The sequence below is a fragment of the Drosophila gunungcola genome, unplaced genomic scaffold (assembly GCF_025200985.1).
Source record: "Drosophila gunungcola strain Sukarami unplaced genomic scaffold, Dgunungcola_SK_2 000231F, whole genome shotgun sequence".
Taxonomy (NCBI): Eukaryota; Metazoa; Arthropoda; class Insecta; order Diptera; family Drosophilidae; genus Drosophila; species Drosophila gunungcola.
Window position 1 is genome coordinate 30,147 of NW_026453392.1, and position 19,695 is coordinate 49,841.

Consider the following 19,695-nt stretch of genomic DNA (forward strand, 5'->3'; position numbering starts at 1 on the left):
CGCTTGTGGGCGGAGCAAATTAGAAGCTAAATGGCAAAATGTGTCACATTTAGGCGAAATGCGGCAAGTTAAATGGGGTCCATCGCTTCATAACGAAGAAAACTCAATTACCAGGAGGTTCAGGGACAGGTGGGTGGTGGGTGGAAGGTGGTAGTAAAACAAAAAGAGCCCAAGAGGTCAACTGAAAACCAGCCGCAAGTACGATTTCAATCGGCAATTAATTGACTCGACACATTGACAAACACACAAGGCACATACACACCGAGGTACAGGAGCACTCTATTACACTGCGTTTCATCTATATAAAATTTAAACAAAAGTTATCAAAGATTTAAGTCCCTATGGTGCAGAAACCTATGGCCAACAATAGTAAATAGTAAGTGCATGTTTCAGCAATTTTTTCCTTTGCCATCAACCTAATAAGTATTCAATAGCAAACAAATTATTTCAAATCATAATTTTAATAGTGCAAACTCTAAAATGACATATATACACATATTTATTTATTTCGTTATTTTCATTAACAGTACTGTTCCTTTGTTATTTAAAAATGAAGTGTAAGAATCAGCATTTCAAAATATAACTATACAATTGCAAACTCTTTAATATGTGAACAGCATTACTGTAACTTATTTACATCAACATACAGCAAGTTGAACATGCCAAAGCCTTAGACTACTGAAACGCACTGTAAGCTGGAAGGAAATTTGGCTGATGAGGCGAGGCTGTGGTTAAAATAGTCAAGAGCAAAGACAATTTCGCATTCGATGGCAGCTGCATTAATTAAAAACTCAACAAAAATTGGAATTGCTTTTTATGCGTCTAGCAGAAGCAAATGGAAATCCATTTTTGTTTGGGCACTGAGCAACAGGTTTCGGTTGCTTTAAAATATAGAATACACAAATATTAATTTTGGGGCTTTTTTTACATTAATATCCAAGGAAACTCTTATTTTTCTAACAAGTTGTTTTTTTTAAATAATTAAAGAAATTACGTTTTACAGTTTAATAAATTTCTTTTGACGAAACTGCTATTAAATTGTATTTTTCATTTTCATTTTTAACCATTTCTTTATGCCTAGAGATAATGAGGAATGCCATTTTGTAGATTAGTGTTGGGCGGTGATGACGAAAACACGGGCAAATCGTCGCTGTCGTCACATTTACCCCTCTGCCTTCAAGTTGTACTCTACTTTCTGCTCTTCTCGTGCACACAGAGTATAAAAATATCCTACTATCGCTAAAAACGAAAAAATAAGTAAACGTCGGCTAAGCATTAGTCACCAGCACAGTCGAGTACGCAAAAAGTGAGGAGAAATAAAAGAAAAGTACAAAAACTACAAAAAAACAAAAAAAAATGTGCTTCGACCATGGGCAAAACGTCGCCTCGACTTTGCTTCTGACTTATCTATGGGGGCTCTTTTTTCACTCGTTTGGTTTTTTTTTTTCTTTTTTATTACACATGTGGCTGGGCTGGCTAGCCCATCCGCATAGATACAGTGTGGGTCAAAATAGTAGCATCAAAAAATCAATTAATTCATCAGAATTTGTACGCTTTATAATTGCCAATTATATATTTTGTTTTTAAGTTTACAAAATGTTTTCATATTGTTTTAATATTTTTAAGACACATGTTAAATGTTAATCTATTCAAATTTTTAAAAGTTTGTTTATTTCAGAAATGTTTTCATGTTGTTTTAAATATTTTGAAACCCTAAAAATTTCATATTTGATGCTTATCAAAGTTCAAGTTTAAGTTTCAACGCTTTATAATTTATAATTATTTTTGTAATTATATATGTTTTGTATTTATTTTTCAAAATAAATATGTTTTTGTTATAAAAGTTTGTTTATTTACAATATGTTTTAAATATTTTTAATAACTAACAAATTTTATGTTTTCGAAGTTGTGGAGTAAAATGAATACTAGTTCAAAATTGTGTTGGTAATCTAATGCATCATTTTAAAGTTATAAAAAAAAATTTAAAAAAAAAATGTTTATCACAAAAATCTATTGTGTTACTCCTGGCCCTAAAACATTTTTTTTTATTTTGTTTTAACACATTTAGCGGAAGACGTCTTTGGCGCTATTATTCCACCGTCGGAAGTAGCTGGCCTCCAAACGGAGGTTCTTCCAAGCGACCCGATAAAAGGTGCCAAACGATAAGCGGGCGGCAGAGGGTTAAGGGGCGTGGCGGTGGGGGAGGGGCGGACATCATTATGAGGTGCCAGTGCCATGGCTCGTTATTTAATTTTGGTTTTTGCCCCACCAAGTGGAAGGCAGGAGGGGTGGGGAAAGGCGGATTTGGGAGGGCAAAGTGCGAAGAAGGTTAAACGGCATGGCTTTTATCAGTTACCAAACACAGAGTCGCCGCGAACAGCTGCCAATTGCCACCCCATCTCTTTCTAGTGGTTTCCATTTTCTGCAAAATTAGCGATAAATGAATCAATTGCCTTTTACTGGGAAATTGACCATTTGCATTTGCCTGCGGCGATAAGACGAACTGGCTTCTCAGTGAGGATATCATCATCCTCAGCCATATTCATTTCAAGATAATTGGAACGAAAATATTTGCAGGTGTTTTTTTTTTCGGCGCCCACTTTTATTACCATTTAAATGGATAAATTAAAGAGAACAAGTATGCCAGAATTCAACTGATTTTGGCTGCTTTTATTGACTTAAAATCTCTTGAAAATAAATATTGCTCTTAAAAAAGACTATTATTTTGCTAACTCTCTAAATCGAATTTATACTTTTTGTTCTAGGGCATAAATAAATAAATAATTGTTTTTATTTTAGCAAAATTTTCACTCTAATATTGACTGCCAAATTAGTATTTTGTCTATATATTCTCTAATAGTTTCATTCAAAATTTAATTTGTTATCCAATTTTTGGTTCACTCTTGGGAAACCCTTTCAATTTACTGCTCTAATTTGGGCCACTCTAAACAGTCGGACATCATTTAGCCGCAGGTAAAAATAAAAAATATGCCAGCCTGTTTCTTCTGTTCGGTTGGTTTGTGCTTCTTTTAGCCGCTTTTATACGCAATTATTGGGCAATCTTCGAGAAAAGCGAGAGTGTGAATCGACAGGTGAGAGGTGGGGATGGGGCTGGAAAAATAGACACAGTTAGGGGGTGGTGAGGTGGAAAATCCCGCAAGCACACACTCAAGCAAACAGTACAAGAGCGCAAACGAAATGTAATAACAAGTTGGGGCCATTTTTTTTTGGACTACCACAAGACTTGGCCCCCTAGACAAAAAAAACCGGGGTGTGGTTTCTAGGGAGGGGCGGTATGGTATGTGGTATGGTATGGTATGGTATGGTATGGTATGAGCAAGCGGATCTCGAGTTACCAAAAGATTGGGGCCAAAGCGGGATAATCAGGCAAAGTGAGGGACTGCACCCACTCCCAGTTTTTCTTTTTAATAGCTGTCTATGGCAAGTCCTTCAGTTTGTCATGCGCCCTGTCAAAAAATGTATGTAACTAGGGAAAAAAAAAGTCGGGGGAAGCCAAAAAAAATTGATTTTGCCTGATGGGCAGCAAACCAAAAAAAAAAAAAAAAAACTGACGTTTTTGGGCCAAAATTGAATTGGTTTGGGAAATGCTGGAAAAAAAAGAGAACGTTTTTTTTCTTCTTCTTTTTGCCAAGGTCAAGCAACTTTGTTTTAGGCCAAAAAATATGGAAGAATTTGTTTTGGGCATATAGACACGCATATATCTACAGTTGGCATGGGGTCTTCCATAACCCAATTTTTTCTCCTTTCAAAGTTTGTTTATTTTCTAGGCGAGTTGATGTGCGTTTGTTACAAAATCATCGCTTGAAAGGAATCTATTTAAGAAACAACAATGGAATTCGAAATCATCAAATAAATTCGCCAAATTAGGAAGACACTTTTATTTTTTAATAAAATAAACCATTTACATAAGTTCTATAGCTATGAAATCATTAGGTTCCGTTGATTTCATTTCTATTTGTAATATTGTCTTTAGTTGGTTTCTATTATTTGTCACCCAATATGTCTCGATTTTTAAAGACTTATCTTTATTATTAGTTGTAAAGCATTCAAGAAACTTGTCGCTCTTAATCCCAAAACCAATATCAATTCCAAATGTTAAATCATAAATAAAACTAAGGGAAATCCGCAGAATTTCCCCCTTTTATAACGAAATTTCTCGGGTACAAAATTGAGTATTCTGCTTATATAAGTAAATTTTTTTTGCCTTGTTTAATCTGGTTTTCTTTTTATATAATTTTTTGATGTTCTTTTTTTGTGTTTATTTTCTTTTTTGCATTTTGTGCGTATTTATGACGAGACGCATGAAATGAAATTTGAATGGACGGCCTCTAGGGCGTATGCGTAATATGTTTGAGTGCATACGTATACGTTTTATTTATGTGGGTTGTGAGTTGTGAGTTGCGGGGTGTGGCAAACAAATTTTGTGCGTTTGTTTGCCAACTAAAAATACACTTGTCCCTTTGGATGTCAACATTTTCACTTTGTTTTCCCACTTATTTCCATGTTGACTTTTTCTCATCCCCAGTGCTCTTTTATATTCGCCCCTTTGCCAAAAGTTTCTTAAACTTGGCGTAAAAATGTACCTAATTAAAAATTTTAATTAATATTTAACAAAAGAGTGGCAAAAATGGAGGGAAACGAATAGAATAAACGCGAGCATCGGGGCGGAAATAGGCATTCAACAGGAAATTATTCAACGGAAAGCAAAAAAAACCCGTCAAAATGATTGCCACTTAATCCCCCCAATAAACAGTAAAGTGATAAAAAATTAACGCCCTTTTTTTTGTTACTGTTTGCCCTGTTGTCTGGCCCTGATGAAAAAATAAATCGAACTTAATGGGAAATGTACATACAGAGAGTTCATGTCGGCGCACTCATAAATATGAAGAATATATGATGGCAAAAGTCAGAAAAACGCTGGAAAAAGGCTCAAAACGGTTAGCGTCATTGACATTGACCAACAAAGGGTTAAGAGCAGGCATAATTGCAAATGAGTAATGGTTAAAAGCAACGCTGTCAATTGAATTTTATCGATTTCCCTAAAGAAGAAAACGATAGAGGGCAAACTACGTAGAATGCATCCACTTTTTCTTGAGCTCTTTATATTTACACTTTAACAAATCTGGGCATATATGTGAAAGTCCATATGACATATAACAATTTAAATGTTGTTGTAAATAAAGGTGACTTTCAAGTTCAAGTAACTATATTAAATCTAGAATCGCATTTTTTTTATATAGTTTTTTTAGATTTCCTATAAATTCCATATTTTTTGCCAACTTTTTTACAATTGAAACGAAACCAAATACAGCCAGATTGTAGAAAAGTTTAAGGTCTAAAAGAAATGAATAATTCTGAAAAAGTTTCCCTTTATTTCTAACAACTTTTTTCTACGTTTTTTTGCAGGTGTAGAGTTAAACATTTTGCCGGCTAAAGTTGAGGGTGGTATATAGCCAAGAACAACAACAACAATGGTGGCAATAACGAAATGGCATAACAACGAGAACAAAAACCATTTTCAAGCAGCATTCAAATGACACCCATACATATTCAGACTCAGTGGCGTAGTGAGTTAAAGCGTTTCTTAAGCATAATATGCAAATATTAAAAAAAAAATTTCCATTATTTTTGCGTATAATTAAGTTTGAAGTATTCAAAATCAACGTGTACTATTTATATTTAGCTTATTGTTTAAGTATATAACATTTTGGTACATGTAAAATCATAAGAACAGCTCCTTAATTTAGAAATACAAAATTTGCATAGGCAAAAAATTTGAAAAATTCCTGATTTAGTTCAGATACTCGGATTTGAAACACAGAAGAATTGCAATTATCTTAATATCTTATCCCCCTTAGATCAAACTCAGTAAGCCACTGCCTGTAGCCATAGTTTGTAGGCAGCGTAAAAAATTGAAAACAGGAAGAGGGTGGTGTCTGTGGGCGGCAGATGGTGGCTCAAGGGGGCGTGGCAATGGCACCCCGGCTCAGCTCACCTCGCTGAATCCGCTTTTCCTTCTAGTTTAGCAGCTTCTTCTTGGTCGTTTTCCTCGCTTTTTTTCTATTTTTTTTTACTTTTTGCCTACCACTGACATTTGTTTTTTGTGCTTAGTTTTCCTTTTCCCTATAATATTTTTCTGGCCACGGCTGCTTTTTTGCACATTGCTTTTTATGGCAATGGCCGGCGGATATTATCAACAACACTGAACAACTGCAAATGCTCTTGTTATTATTGTTATTATTATTTATCAGGGCGACGACGGCGTCAGAAATTTATTTTCATTAACAAGTTGGACTGACAAAATATAAACAAAAAAATAAAAATCCAAAGCCATAACAAAAAGTAACTCGAGTGCGGCAGACAAAGGCAACTGGCACTGAAAGAGTAGTAAAAACGAAAATAAATCCAGTCATGTGTGGGAAACAGTTCCAGGAACTCAAGTTGCTTCGACTTTTATTTGTCATTAGTTTTCATCAAATTTCTGTTGCTGTCAACCAGAAACATATGATTAATACAGTACAAAAAAGATAAAACAAATTCGGAGAAGAGATTAAATCACTGGAGAAGTTTCAAAACTAATGAGAAAATATCTAAATGATGAAAAACTTTTACTTCAAAATTTTATAAAAGTAGTGAAACAGTTTTGTTTTTATTTCGGGGAATGTTGTTGATTGAGATTGTCAAAATAAAACTATGTTTTTCTAACTAAATCTATGTTTAGTGCGTTTAGAACCTAGTAACCTTAGTAAGTAGAGCTGATAAAAATTCGATTCAGTTTTATCTTTGGCAACACATTAAAGGTTACTGAATGGTATATGCACAAAGTTCATGCAGATTATATGTCAAAGGTAAACACATCATACCTCAAAGTGATTATAAGCATGTCCATAAATATATGAAAAAGAGTGCGTTTGAAAACACATCAAGGTTATTGAATATGTTATGGTACTAGTAACGCTAGGGTATTTATAACATACATATATTGTTGCTGTTGTGGGCATTCGCGAAGGTTAAAAGACGAAATGTGTAGAGTACACCGAAGAAAACACTGAGTAACAAACACGTTGACAGGAACAATCAAAATTCATATCAATACGTTTTTAAATAGAATTTTAACATTGGTTTGAATTCCATCTTCATTTTATTTATTCAGGTATTATATTGACACCTTAAATGGTGAACTATGTATTAAGCAATTACAATTTTTTCCGGTGCAAATGTAAAATTGTGGTCGTGTGTTGGTGTTGTTTGGGTGCAGTGCAGCTGCAATCAAGTTGGCATTTATGTATAATTTACATCGCGTGGCTGCCACAAATTCGATTCAATTAGAAAACGCTCATGGAAAATGCTGAGAAGCCATCAAACAAGCGGCGAACGGGAGGAAAAGTAGGGAAAGCCAAGGCCGTTTATTCAGCATCAAATTCAGAGTGGGTGGGCGTGTGCTATGTGTTGTGTGCTGTGTGGGCGTGGCTGGCTCAGGTCACGACCTGTGAGCAAACTCACGCACACACACACGTGCGCCAAAGTGAAATTTTTTTTTTGTTCGTGGAACATGATTAACATAAAATTAAACGATCCAAAGGAAAACAGCAAAAAGTGCGAGGGGTGCGGGGTCCCAGTAAATTGCTTTGAACCACCTGCTTTCGCATAAACTCCCCATCAATATTCTCATCAATATTCCCCCGACTTTGTACCTTTGATGACGAATCACTCCACCTATTTTTCAAAAAATTATTAGGTGCCCATTGACAATTTATAAATTGGGTTTGATAAGAAGAAACGGAAACAATGTGACTTTTATATATTTAAAAGATTGCGAAATCAAATAATCTTTGTGTTTTATTTTATATATATAAAAAACAATAGAAATATACCTAATATTATAACAAATGTAATATGCTTTTCATGCTCATCACAAGTGTTGCCTAATTGCTGGCGAAAAGAAAACTTTGTTTATTATAATTAGTGGACAAATACACACATAATCCTGTATTCGAGTGTTTTGCGGCGATAGAGGGGCCGAAAATCCCACGAGGAAAAACAAAAGCAATACCAAATGAATATCTCAAGTGGATTCGAGTGAAAAAGTAGAGGCTAACTTAGAAAAATAACCCAAATACACTGGGAAACATTTGAAACAGTTTGGCTATAATAACATAGTAGAGAAACACCGTGGTTTTCTAATAGAAAAAATCACCCTATTCTTAAACCAAACGCATAATGATACCTCTTCTTTGCATTAAACCCTACGTTTTTTCAGTGTAAGTGACAGTAATAAGCAATAAGTAAAATAAATGAAGAAAATCAAACCTCGGCGACCGCTGAGACCAAGAGTAGAAAAGTGTGTGCGGGAGAGCAGCTCTACAAGTAAGCAAACTTGGGGTAAAAAAAAAAGTAAATGTAGTCCTTGAAATGCTTTTAACACAAATTACAAACAACATTTAATTGGGTCGAGTGGAGGGTTTTTCCAGAGGGTGTGCGGAGCGGAGCCTCACTGTACTGACCCAAAGTGGTTACTTTGCCACAGTTCTCTCTTATTTATGCACTCTGTCTATATTTTTCCCAAATACATATATTCTGTGAAAGACTAAACTGAGTTTATCCCTTCTGCCAACCTTCCAACCCCTTTATTCTCGTACTTTTCTCTTATTTTACGTCACCTGCAAATTTTCTTTTGATGAAAGTTGTCAGAGCAACAAAACGGAAATTAAATTACTTCAATTTTGTGTAATTAACGTCACTTTCACTTGGCAAACACAAACCCCTTTTCCCCCGACTTTTTTTTGTTTCCAACCATTTTCCTATAATTATCTAGCTTCTTCATTATCGTTTAGCTCTTGGAAAACCCTTGGCTTGGTTAAGTTAAAATTAAAGAGAGTTGGGATAGAGTTGAAGTTAGTTTCTTGTTTGATTTATGCATAAAGCTGATTTAATTGCTTTTGAATGGATAACATTTTATTCAGTACTGGTTTTTGAGGCAAATAAATTGTTTTCTAATGATAGCTTAGAACATTATTAATTAGAAAAAGCCTATTTAAAACCATAAGAATTATTTTGAGAATTCTAAAAATTAGTTTTTAGGCCACAAAAAATATTTATTGATTTACTATCAACATTTAAGTTTATTTATCTTTAAAAAGTATATTTTGTATAAGGGTGATTGATTTGCTTTTAAATGGATAATTAATTTTGCAGTATATTCTCAAAAGTTCTTGCAGCATATAAATTGTTTTCTAATGATAACTTGGTAAATGATTTATTAGAAAAGCTACTTGAAACCATGATAATTATTAAGATAATTATAAAATGTTCGATTTATTAATATATCATTTAATTTTTCTTTTATAGCTTGGTTATCTTTCAAATTTATATAAATGCATGCCTAACCTATATAGTTTTAGGAATTTATTTATTTGGCGCTAAAAATCCCAGAAATCCTATTGTTCCATGTGTGAAATGGGGGGGGGAATGAAAGTGGTGGAATTAGGGGGTGGGATATGGGGAGCATAGGGGTTTGAAAACTTAACGACAAAAACAAACGCAAAGGCAAACGCAAACGCAAACAGAAAAAGCGAAACAGCGAGGAATAATCATCACTCTGAGTGGCGCGGCTTCTAGAATTTCAATGAGGAGTGGGAGTGGGGTTGGCGTGGGTGGCTAAAACTATTGTCCAAACTGTTGTTGTGACGCAGTTGTGTTGCCGTAGTTTTTATCGTTGTTGCTTCCCCACTCCTTTATTTTTTTGTTGTTGTTATGTAGCAACAGTTTTCGTGCCCTGCCATGTTTTAAAAAAATTTTTTTCCCCTGATTCGGTTTGTTTTGTCAAGCGCGTTGCTTTGTGTTTTGCCTTACCGACCTTTTTTTTTGGTGATAGTAACAAAGGCAACCTGTGGCATTGAGTGGGAAAATACAAAAAAAGAAAATTCATAAAAAAAGCAAAGGCTAGCGAAACGGGAAAAACTAGCCCTCACGAAATATATTCCGTAATTGGACTTTTGCCAAACCGACCCGAACGAACCTCTTTATCCGAATTTTCTACACCGCACATACATACACCCATATCAGATGACGTCGCGGGATAATCAAACAAAAGCTGAAAACTTTGGGAGCACTATACACTGTGGAATAATTACCCATAACTATATTTTATTACATTTTATTTCAGTTAATAGCATACTTAAATGGATAGGCTTTCCGTGCGCTCAGCAAATGTCTGCTATAAAGTTGTAAGCCCCTGAATATTATTAACTACTTAGGTTTATTATATTCGTGGGCTTACTTGGAACATTATTATAAATGCAAAACCATCATCACGATTAAGAAATTTTACTACTTCAACTATAATATGGAAATTACCATTAATAAGAGTATAAAAAAGCATTTTGTTACCTATTAAATGCTTATATTTATTTAATTTTTTTTATTTTAATTTATTTCAATACCATTATCACGATTTATATACAATCTATAAGATTGTATTATAAAGGTATACAAAGCGCTCCCTATTAAATGCTTTTATTTGTTTATTTCATTTTGTTTTCATACGCTTGTCGTTATTTATTTATTTTAAACAGGAGGTCCACTATCACAATGTTTTCAGTGCGTCTGGAGCCAAGGCTGGCTTTTGAGCCTAGGCGATATTTAATACGTCTGCCGCGTACCCAAAACTCCAGATAACAACAAAGCACAAAGGAAAACCAGCAGGAGGAAGGCATAATTAAATAAACAAATTCCCAAACTAGGCAACAGGGGAGGCAAACACAGTGCAAAACTCAAGTGTCGCCGCAAGAGTCAAGTGGGGGTGGGGGCGTGGCCCTTCTCCTGTGACTGTGAATTACTCACCAGGCTAAAACAAAGAGCCAGTCAGCACCAGCATAGATAACAGTAACAAAGGGAGCCCCGAAAAAGGCAAAACAAGAACAAAAGGTAGCAGAAAAGTACACAGAAAGAAAATAATATTGCTTACAACATAATTCCCAAATCATACAGTAGTTATGTGATTTTTGTATATATTTAAGATAATTATTTTGATTTGTATTAGAAGTAAACTTTTTAACTTCAAAGATTCCAAATCAGCGCACCAACTAGTTAAACATTGTTTTAAATTATTAATAAAACTACCTTTTTTTTATGAGTGTTGGAAAAAAAGGTAGGCTTAAGTCACACATTAGGTAAAGAATGATGGAGAACCAAAAGTCCTCTAGATAATGTTCGAAAAATGGTTTGCATTTGATGTGAAACGAGCAAAAACCAAGTGGAACAATTGCCATTGCAATTGACCACAAAGAATTCGTCATTAAATGGACGTAACTGGAAAAACGAGAGGGAAAACAGAGGAAAACAGGGGGAAAATTGTGTGGTAAAACGGGGAAAAAGCTCTAGGGCCATAGACAAGGTGTCCGGGGGTCTGAAACTGACTGCTTAATTGCTATTTTGGTTTTGTTTCATGTGCTAATTGTGCACATGCTATGCAAATTTGTTGCTCCCTTGGCCTTCTCGTCGTCTCCAAAAAAATACAAAAAAATAACAAAAGTGTTTATACGAAATGAAATATCACGATGTGGCTAACAGCAAAATAACTCAATTTCAAAATGTAGTTTAAAACAAATTACACATTTTACAAAAATAATTATCATATAAAATCATTTCTTTAACAGATGTACTTAAAATCAGCTTTTAATAGTCATGACTTCTTCATGGCATACACGAAAAGTCTGTCAATGCTGCCAGTTCCTTCACGTGCATCTTTTTTTTTCGATCCATTTTCCCCCCGGGATTTTAAAAACTAACATTTTTTTACGACCAAAAGACATAAAAACAATTTGCGAAAAAAAAAAACAAAAAGAGAAAAACCGCAGAGCAACTGCAAATTGAGTGCCAAAAAGGGGGATGCGGGCGGGAAAATGGCGTCTGCGAGATGACTAAGACAAGGAAAACTGACGGGGAAAGCGGGGAAATTGGGGGCAGACTGGATAAAAACGAGCTGCTGTCCCACATATAATAATGCATTACAGTCCGTCGTTATAATCCACGAAAATGCGAGCAAAATAAATAAAGTGGCAGCAACAAAACTACAAACAGGGAGGTGGGGGGAAGACTGGCTGGTGGGTTGTGGGCGGTGGGTGGTGGGTGGCAGACTAGGGCCGTAGGGTCGTCATGGAAAACGCTACTCCGCTGCGAAAATGCGCGTGTGTGACTTCAGTAAATATTGCCTTAGGCGCATCCAACATTCATGAACTTCTCGCGATATCATAGAACCACATACAATAGTTCCACTAACAAATTGCTCTAGTTCCACAACAATGGAAAGGGTTTTTGAAAATAAAAGTGAGGGATAGACACTTGTTTAAATAATTTTGTATAAGAATTATTTGTAAACCTCTATTTTTATCTTTTAAATAGAGTTTTTATTTTCACAATTTAGTGTTTGCACCGATATTTAATAGCACTTTATAATTTAAAAATGTTTTAAGGAAATTATTTCAGGTTGTTATTCTTACTTATTTACAATAAGTAATTTTAGAAGAAATAGGATTAAGGGTTGTCATTATTATGGAAAGACAGGACAGATATTTTTAGTCAAAGGAATTTTGCCCCTACAATTACTTTCAAATTACTTTTAAAATACAAAAAAAACATCTACTCTTTGTATTATAAAATTACTTAGACTTATAATAGATCTAGAAAAATTTAATAATATAAATCAACTTACGGATAGAAGAAGAAGAGAAATGTGGTTAAGAGCAGCACAATCCAGGCGAAAGTCGCAGGAATGTAGCGCGTTTTCACATCGCATTTGGGCATTTTCCTATTTTCCTATTTGTTGGTACGCTTGTTGTTGATGTTACTATTGTTGTTGTTGTTGTTGTTGTTGTTGTTGTTGTTCTTGTATCAGTTGTTGTTGCAGTCTCTCTTTATTGCTGTTTGTTGTTGTTGCTCTGGGCCAATGTTGTTGCTATTTCTCTGGCTAATGTTGTTGTTGCTGTGTTGCAATGTCGTTGACCGTTTTTTTCTTGGCAATGAAATGCGTTTTGTTGCTGTTGTTGTTGTCGCCTGATGATGTTGCTCGATTGTGGTTGTGGTTGTGGTTGTTGTTGTTGTTGTTGCTGTTGTCGCTTGATGACGTTTCTTTTCTTGGCTTTCTCTCTCTCTCTCTCTCTCTCTCTCTCTAAGGTGGCGGGGGGCGGACAGAAAGGCGCGGGGGACGGGGCAGAGAGAGAGGGGGGTCGGGAAAAGAGCGAGATGGCGAGACGAAGCGGCGACGCGTGAAAACGGGATCGGCGACGGCGGCGTCAACGTCGACGTCGGCAGAGGCAGCGACGCCGGCAGCGCGGCTTTTAGATTCGCGGGAATCGGAAAATCGGGAAAATCGGGGAATATTTCAGCTACGACTTTTCAAAGTTCTGGGTTTTAAAACGGCTCCTGTTTTTAAAAATTAAAAAAAATATTTAAGATTAGGCACACATTAAAAAAATATATCACTTCATTATCACATAAAAAAACTCCATATTTTCCATAGATAATAAGACACAGACACACTTGTATTTCAAAAATGAATATACCTAAAAATAGAACACGAATTTTATTTAAATTTAATTTAGCCAAGTGTTTGCTTTAGAAGATCCCAATATATTAGTGATGCCATTAAATGAACGATTATTTATGGATTTATTTTTGAATCCATTAGTTTTAAAAATAATTTTACACGAAACAAATCACTGCAAAAAAACACAACATATATTTCGGAATTTAGCATAAGTTGTTTGCAATTTTTAAAAACATTTCAGATCATTTGGTATAAAATGTAAAAAATATTGTAAAACAAAATTTCAAAATGTGTCATCGAGCCACAATTTTTAAATTTAAATTTTTAAAATAATAAGACTAATTTTTCTCCACGACTTGAATAAAATAGATTTGATATATACAATCAACTAATTTTTATTAAATGAGAGGACATTTCTTTATTGGTATGAATTCTGAAATATTTGAATTTCATTTGCAAATCATGCTTTTTTGTATACTAAATTATATAATTTATTAATTAACAATTTATTTGTTTTGAATGCATGACTACTTCTTAAACTTGAACTTAGCAATTTCCGAATATTATATACCGCCCCCTTTCGTTGTTTACATTAGTTTAAATTCCTGCCATTCGAGTTGTTTACTTTATTTTACATTTCTATAATTTATTCCAATTTGTTTGCGTTTCTCTCTCTTTCTCTCTTGTGGTCGAGAGCACAATTCTTGTTTTCCGTTTTTTGCTAAAATTCTCTTGATCTGTTGGTATTAGTGTTGGTATTAGTATTAGCACACCGTTTTAATTTTGATATCCAGGCAAAGAAAATATAATACATAGATCGTTGACTTTCCCCTGTCTTTTTTCATACAACAATTTTCATTTTCGTGTGCGTTTTTTGTTCGCCTTTTTCGGTTTTCCCCACCTTTCTTCGTTCTCTTTTCCGCTGCTGCTTCTTCTGCCTTCTATCGCCCTCTCACTCGCTCTCTTTGCTCTTCACATATACCAACAAACACACACACACACTCGCACACACGCACGCACGTTGTTGCTGCAACGTTTTTTTTTGTTTTTTATTTCGGCGTCGCCTGCAATTTCTTTTTATTTCTTGCTCTCGTTCGCACACACAGCAATCAGCGAACATTTAATTAGGCACTTTTCCGGTTTTGTGCGATTTTTCATTATTTTATGGGCGGCAAGGCGTTTGGATTACGAAAAAATAAATAAAAAAAAGCGGAGCGTACGCATAATTTCGTCGGTCGGTTCGATTTCGATAGCAGTGGCCGCTAGAGGTGGACAAACATCGATGAGAACGTCGATGTCATCGATGTTTTCAAGACATCGGCTATGCGATACTATCGAGTTTACTTGAGATTCTTGTAACCATCGATACATTTGTCTGGCCAGGAAAGTACTACCGCTAAAAATAAGAGAAAGCGGGCTGCCAGATTGTTAAAAAAGATACACAAGCAGCGCATTACTTTATTTAAAATAATATAAGAACTAAAGCAAATATACCAAAAAACTCACATAATTTCAAACCAAACATTCGTTCTATTATTAATATAAAAGTAAACAGAATCTATACCCCTTTTAAAGGAGCCCAACAAAAACTTTTAACAAATCCATTACAAATAAATAACTAAAATTTTAATGGTTTTATACTTTTTGAAAACCGATTGGCTGTATATATTTTGGTCACACTGGCGCGATGTCGGTATGTGTAAGCGTTACTATCGAATGCTCGATAGCACGAGTTCACATCACGCCTACAACTATCGATTGTACTTTATTTTGTAAAAATAAATTTGCAAATTTGGCTAGAAAAATTCAAGTATCTACTGGCTAAAATCCGGACTGAAAGAACATCGAAACACGAGACCGCAGCAGTGACTGCCACTCAAGAGATTCGGCGACCAGGACTTCAGCGTAAAACAGCCGGAAAACAAGAAGCGGCTTTTCGCGACGACGCCGACATTGGCAGAGGAAAAGCGGGGAAAGCGAGGAAAGCGGGGACAGTCAGCGCCATCGAGCTACAGCCATGTCGCGCAGCGTGCGGGCAGAGACGCGGAGTCGGGCGAAGGATGACATCAAGCGGGTGATGCAGGCGGTGGACAAGGTGCGCCACTGGGAGAAGAAGTGGGTGACCATCAGCGACACGACCATGAAGATCTACAAATGGGTGCCCATCGCCTCCGCCAGCGAGAAGAAGTCCAAGCTGGAGGCCTCGCCGGGCTCGGCCCTCAACCGCCGCCCGCCCACGAGTTCGGGGGGCGTGCCCGTAGGCGGCAGCGGCAGCAAGAGCGACAAGGAGAACTCGCAGAAGGGCACGCCCACGCCGCCCCAGATCACGCCCAGCTACCAGGGACTCACCGCCGAGGACTCGAACACCTGTAAGAGCACACTATATGGTCGCCAGGACCTTTCCAGAGCCCCCTTGTCCCAGCTTGTGTACCAGACCCCAAGATATTACCAACTATAGGGCTACATTTCTTATAAATTGTTTAATAATCATAATTTTTTGCCCTTATATGCCTAGTTTACCTGTAAGAATGTAGAATATGGTAATCTGACCCCTTTCTTATTTATCTGCCCCTCAGATATTTTCAAAACTATCTTCTGTCCGTAGGTTTGGCACCTATTTGGTTCCATTATGACTCACAAGCGGTTGCTGAGCCTCTAGAGTCCCCATTTTAATATGATTTTGCCTCAGATACTTATTGCACTTTCAAATATTGTCATAACCATTAACTATAGCGTTACTTTTCATACAACTTGTTATACAATCATAATTTGATGCCCAAAATGCCTTGTTTACAAACTTCTATACCTGTAAAAACGCAGAATATAGTAATCTGATCCCTAGTCATTTATCTGTTTATTTTTAAAACTTCTCTGTATTTATGCATAGATTTTGATCCAACATGACTCATATTTTCAAGGTAGCCGTAACTATACCTCAAGTTCCTATTCAAGATCGTATTGAGAATCAATAATTTTTTGTCCTTAAATGACAAGGCTGTAGAATATTGTAATCTGATCACTTGTCATTTATCTGTCCATAAGATAGTTTCAAAACTTATTATTTCAATTGTCAGGCACTTAGCAAGCGGAACGATACAGTTATAACTAATAGTTGTTAAAAATGCCTAGTTTACAGACAGTTGTCTTTTCAATGTCGAACATAGTTCACCGAATCACTAAATTTTGCATTGGTTATTTTCATTTATAACTCAATAATTCTTGCTAGGGTTTCTGAACCTCTAGAGTCAAATTTTTAATTATTTTCTGCCAGGCATTTATCTCCCTTTAAGATATTAACATAATTATTACCTATTGGGCTCCATTTGATAGAAATTCTCGTCTAGAATTCATATTATATGCCCTGAAATGCCTAGTTTACAGACTCCGTTAGCTGTGAAATGTAGAATATGGTAATCTGAACTCTTTGTGTTTATTTGTTTATTTTTTACCAAACTCCTAAAATGTTTCATTTTATAAATTATTTTTACGATCCGATCTATATGCTTAATAAGTTTAAGCTCACTCTAACAAACAACTTAAAATTAATTTATTTTTATGTTTATTTGAAAAAAAAATTATGTGTGTTCTCTGTCTTATTCATGTAGGTTCTTATGCCTAATTGATTACTATGTTTAATTACAAAGAGATTTTGTTTATTTCCATCGAATTTTTTTGGGTCTAAATGTATTAAGTATATGTATACTTCTTTTTTAATGTAAAAAGTTGTCAGAAAAATGTAACGAACTGGTTATTGAAATTTGCTGTATTTCAATAGATTAATATGTCTTAAATTTAGGAAAAATTTTTGTTACATTTCCAAAGACAAAATACAAAAACTGTATTTTAGTTCTTTTTTGGGCTCTCGAGATTTGACAAATAAAAAATTCCTAAAGCGTCCTTTTTTTGTAACTTGGCCAAATTAGAGATAGAGCCTAAGAGTGACTGTTTTGGACAGCTGGCAACCTATACTACCCATACAAAATCGGTTTAGAGCCATTTATTTGGTTTAATAAGAAAACCCGATTTTTCAAAATAGACTTTTGAAGAATTAACGTTATGACCAATTTTTGCATTTTTGATAAGGGGGTACATCATCATTTTTTACGAAAATTTCAAATCTGAAAATTTTTTAACTGAGAATGCCATTTGATTGAAATTTAATGACGAATTCGCCGATGTATGACATTCATCTGGTGACCATTTTTTCCCAAGGTTTTGATACAAAAACCTGTATTTTAGGTTCTTTTTTTGGGCTCTCGGAGATTTGACAAATAAAAATTCCTAAAGCGTCCTTTTTTTGTAACTTGGCCAAAATTAGAGATAGAGCCATAAGAGTGACTGTTTTGGACAGCTGGCAACCTATACTACCCATACAAAATCGGTTTAGAGCCATTTATTTGGTTTTAATAAGAAAACCGATTTTTCAAAATAGACTTTTGAAGAATTAACGTTATGACCAATTTTTGCATTTTTGATAGGGGGTACATCATCATTTTTTACGAAAATTTCAAAATCTGAAAATTTTTAACTGAGAATGCCATTTGATTGGAAATTTAATGACGAATTCGCCGATGTATGACATTCCATCTGGTGACCATTTTTTTCCCAAGGTTTTGATACAAAACCTGTATTTTAGGTTCTTTTTTGGGCTCTCGGAGATTTGACAAATAAAAAATTCCTAAAGCGTCCTTTTTTGTAACTTGGGCCAAATTAGAGATAGAGCCATAAGAGTGACTGTTTTGGACAGCTGGGCAACCTATACTACCCATACAAAATCGGTTTAGAGCCATTTATTTGGTTTTAATAAGAAAACCCGATTTTTCAAAATAGACTTTTGAAGAATTAACGTTATGACCAATTTTTGCATTTTTGATAAGGGGGGTACATCATCATTTTTTACGAAAATTTCAAAATCTGAAAATTTTTTAACTGAGAATGCCATTTGAGTTGGAAATTTAATGACGAATTCGCCGATGTATGACATTCCATCTGGTGACCATTTTTTTCCCAGGTTTTGATACAAAACCTGTATTTTAGGTTCTTTTTTTGGGCTCTCGGAGATTTGACAAATAAAAAATTCCTAAAGCGTCCTTTTTTTGTAACTTGGCCAAAATTAGAGATAGAGCCATAAGAGTGACTGTTTTGGACAGCTGGCAACCTATACTACCCATACAAAATCGGTTTAGAGCCATTTATTTGGTTTTAATAAGAAAACCCGATTTTTCAAAATAGACTTTTGAAGAATTAACGTTATGACCAATTTTTGCATTTTTGATAAGGGGGTACATCATCATTTTTTACGAAAATTTCAAAATCTGAAAATTTTTTAACTGAGAATGCCATTTGATTGGAAATTTAATGACGAATTCGCCGATGTATGACATTCCATCTGGTGACCATTTTTTCCCAAGGTTTTGATACAAAAACCTGTATTTTAGGTTCTTTTTTTGGGCTCTCGGAGATTTGACAAATAAAAAATTCCTAAAGCGTCCTTTTTTTGTAACTTGGCCAAAATTAGAGATAGAGCCATAAAAGTGACTGTTTTGGACAGCTGGCAACCTATACTACCCATACAAAATCGGTTTAGAGCCATTTATTTGGTTTTAATAAGAAAACCCAATTTTTCAAAATAGACTTTTGAAGAATTAACGTTATGACCAATTTTTGCATTTTTGATAAGGGGGTACATCATCATTTTTTACGAAAATTTCAAAATCTGAAAATTTTTTAACTGAGAATGCCATTTGATTGGAAATTTAATGACGAATTCGCCGATGTATGACATTCCATCTGGTGACCATTTTTTCCCAAGGTTTTGATACAAAAACCTGTATTTTAGGTTCTTTTTTGGGCTCTCGGAGATTTGACAAATAAAAAATTCCTAAAGCGTCCTTTTTTTGTAACTTGGCCAAAATTAGAGATAGAGCCATAATAGTGACTGTTTTGGACAGCTGGCAACCTATACTACCCATACAAAATCGGTTTAGAGCCATTTATTTGGTTTTAATAAGAAAACCCGATTTTTCAAAATAGACTTTTGAAGAATTAACGTTATGACCAATTTTTGCATTTTTGATAAGGGGGTACATCATCATTTTTTACGAAAATTTCAAAATCTGAAAATTTTT

The 19,695-nt window shown here is 35.1% G+C and overlaps 2 protein-coding genes across 8 annotated transcripts in view; one reads left to right on the forward strand and one right to left on the reverse strand.

The window, feature by feature from the left end:
- Positions 1 to 14,827, reverse strand: part of LOC128266028 (palmitoyltransferase ZDHHC8) — a 37,480-nt gene extending 22,653 nt beyond the window's left edge. For all 7 annotated transcript variants that reach the window (XR_008269004.1, XR_008269003.1, XM_053002299.1 and 4 more), the window contains exons 1-2: positions 14,469 to 14,827; positions 12,734 to 13,443 (exon numbers count right to left, since the gene is read on the reverse strand). Coding sequence is in view for 5 of the 7 variants with exons in the window: in XM_053002299.1 (XP_052858259.1) it covers positions 12,734 to 12,825 (92 nt within the window). In the remaining 2 variants the exon portion in view is untranslated. The remainder of the gene's footprint in view (positions 1 to 12,733; positions 13,444 to 14,468) is intronic.
- A 449-nt stretch (positions 14,828 to 15,276) lies between these two features.
- On the forward strand, positions 15,277 to 16,996 carry LOC128266026 (B-cell CLL/lymphoma 7 protein family member B-A). Its single transcript, XM_053002293.1, has one exon. The coding sequence runs from the start codon at positions 15,585 to 15,587 to the stop codon at positions 16,023 to 16,025; it is 441 nt and encodes a 146-aa protein (XP_052858253.1). The 5' UTR covers positions 15,277 to 15,584; the 3' UTR covers positions 16,026 to 16,996.
- Positions 16,997 to 19,695: the final 2,699 nt, after the last annotated feature.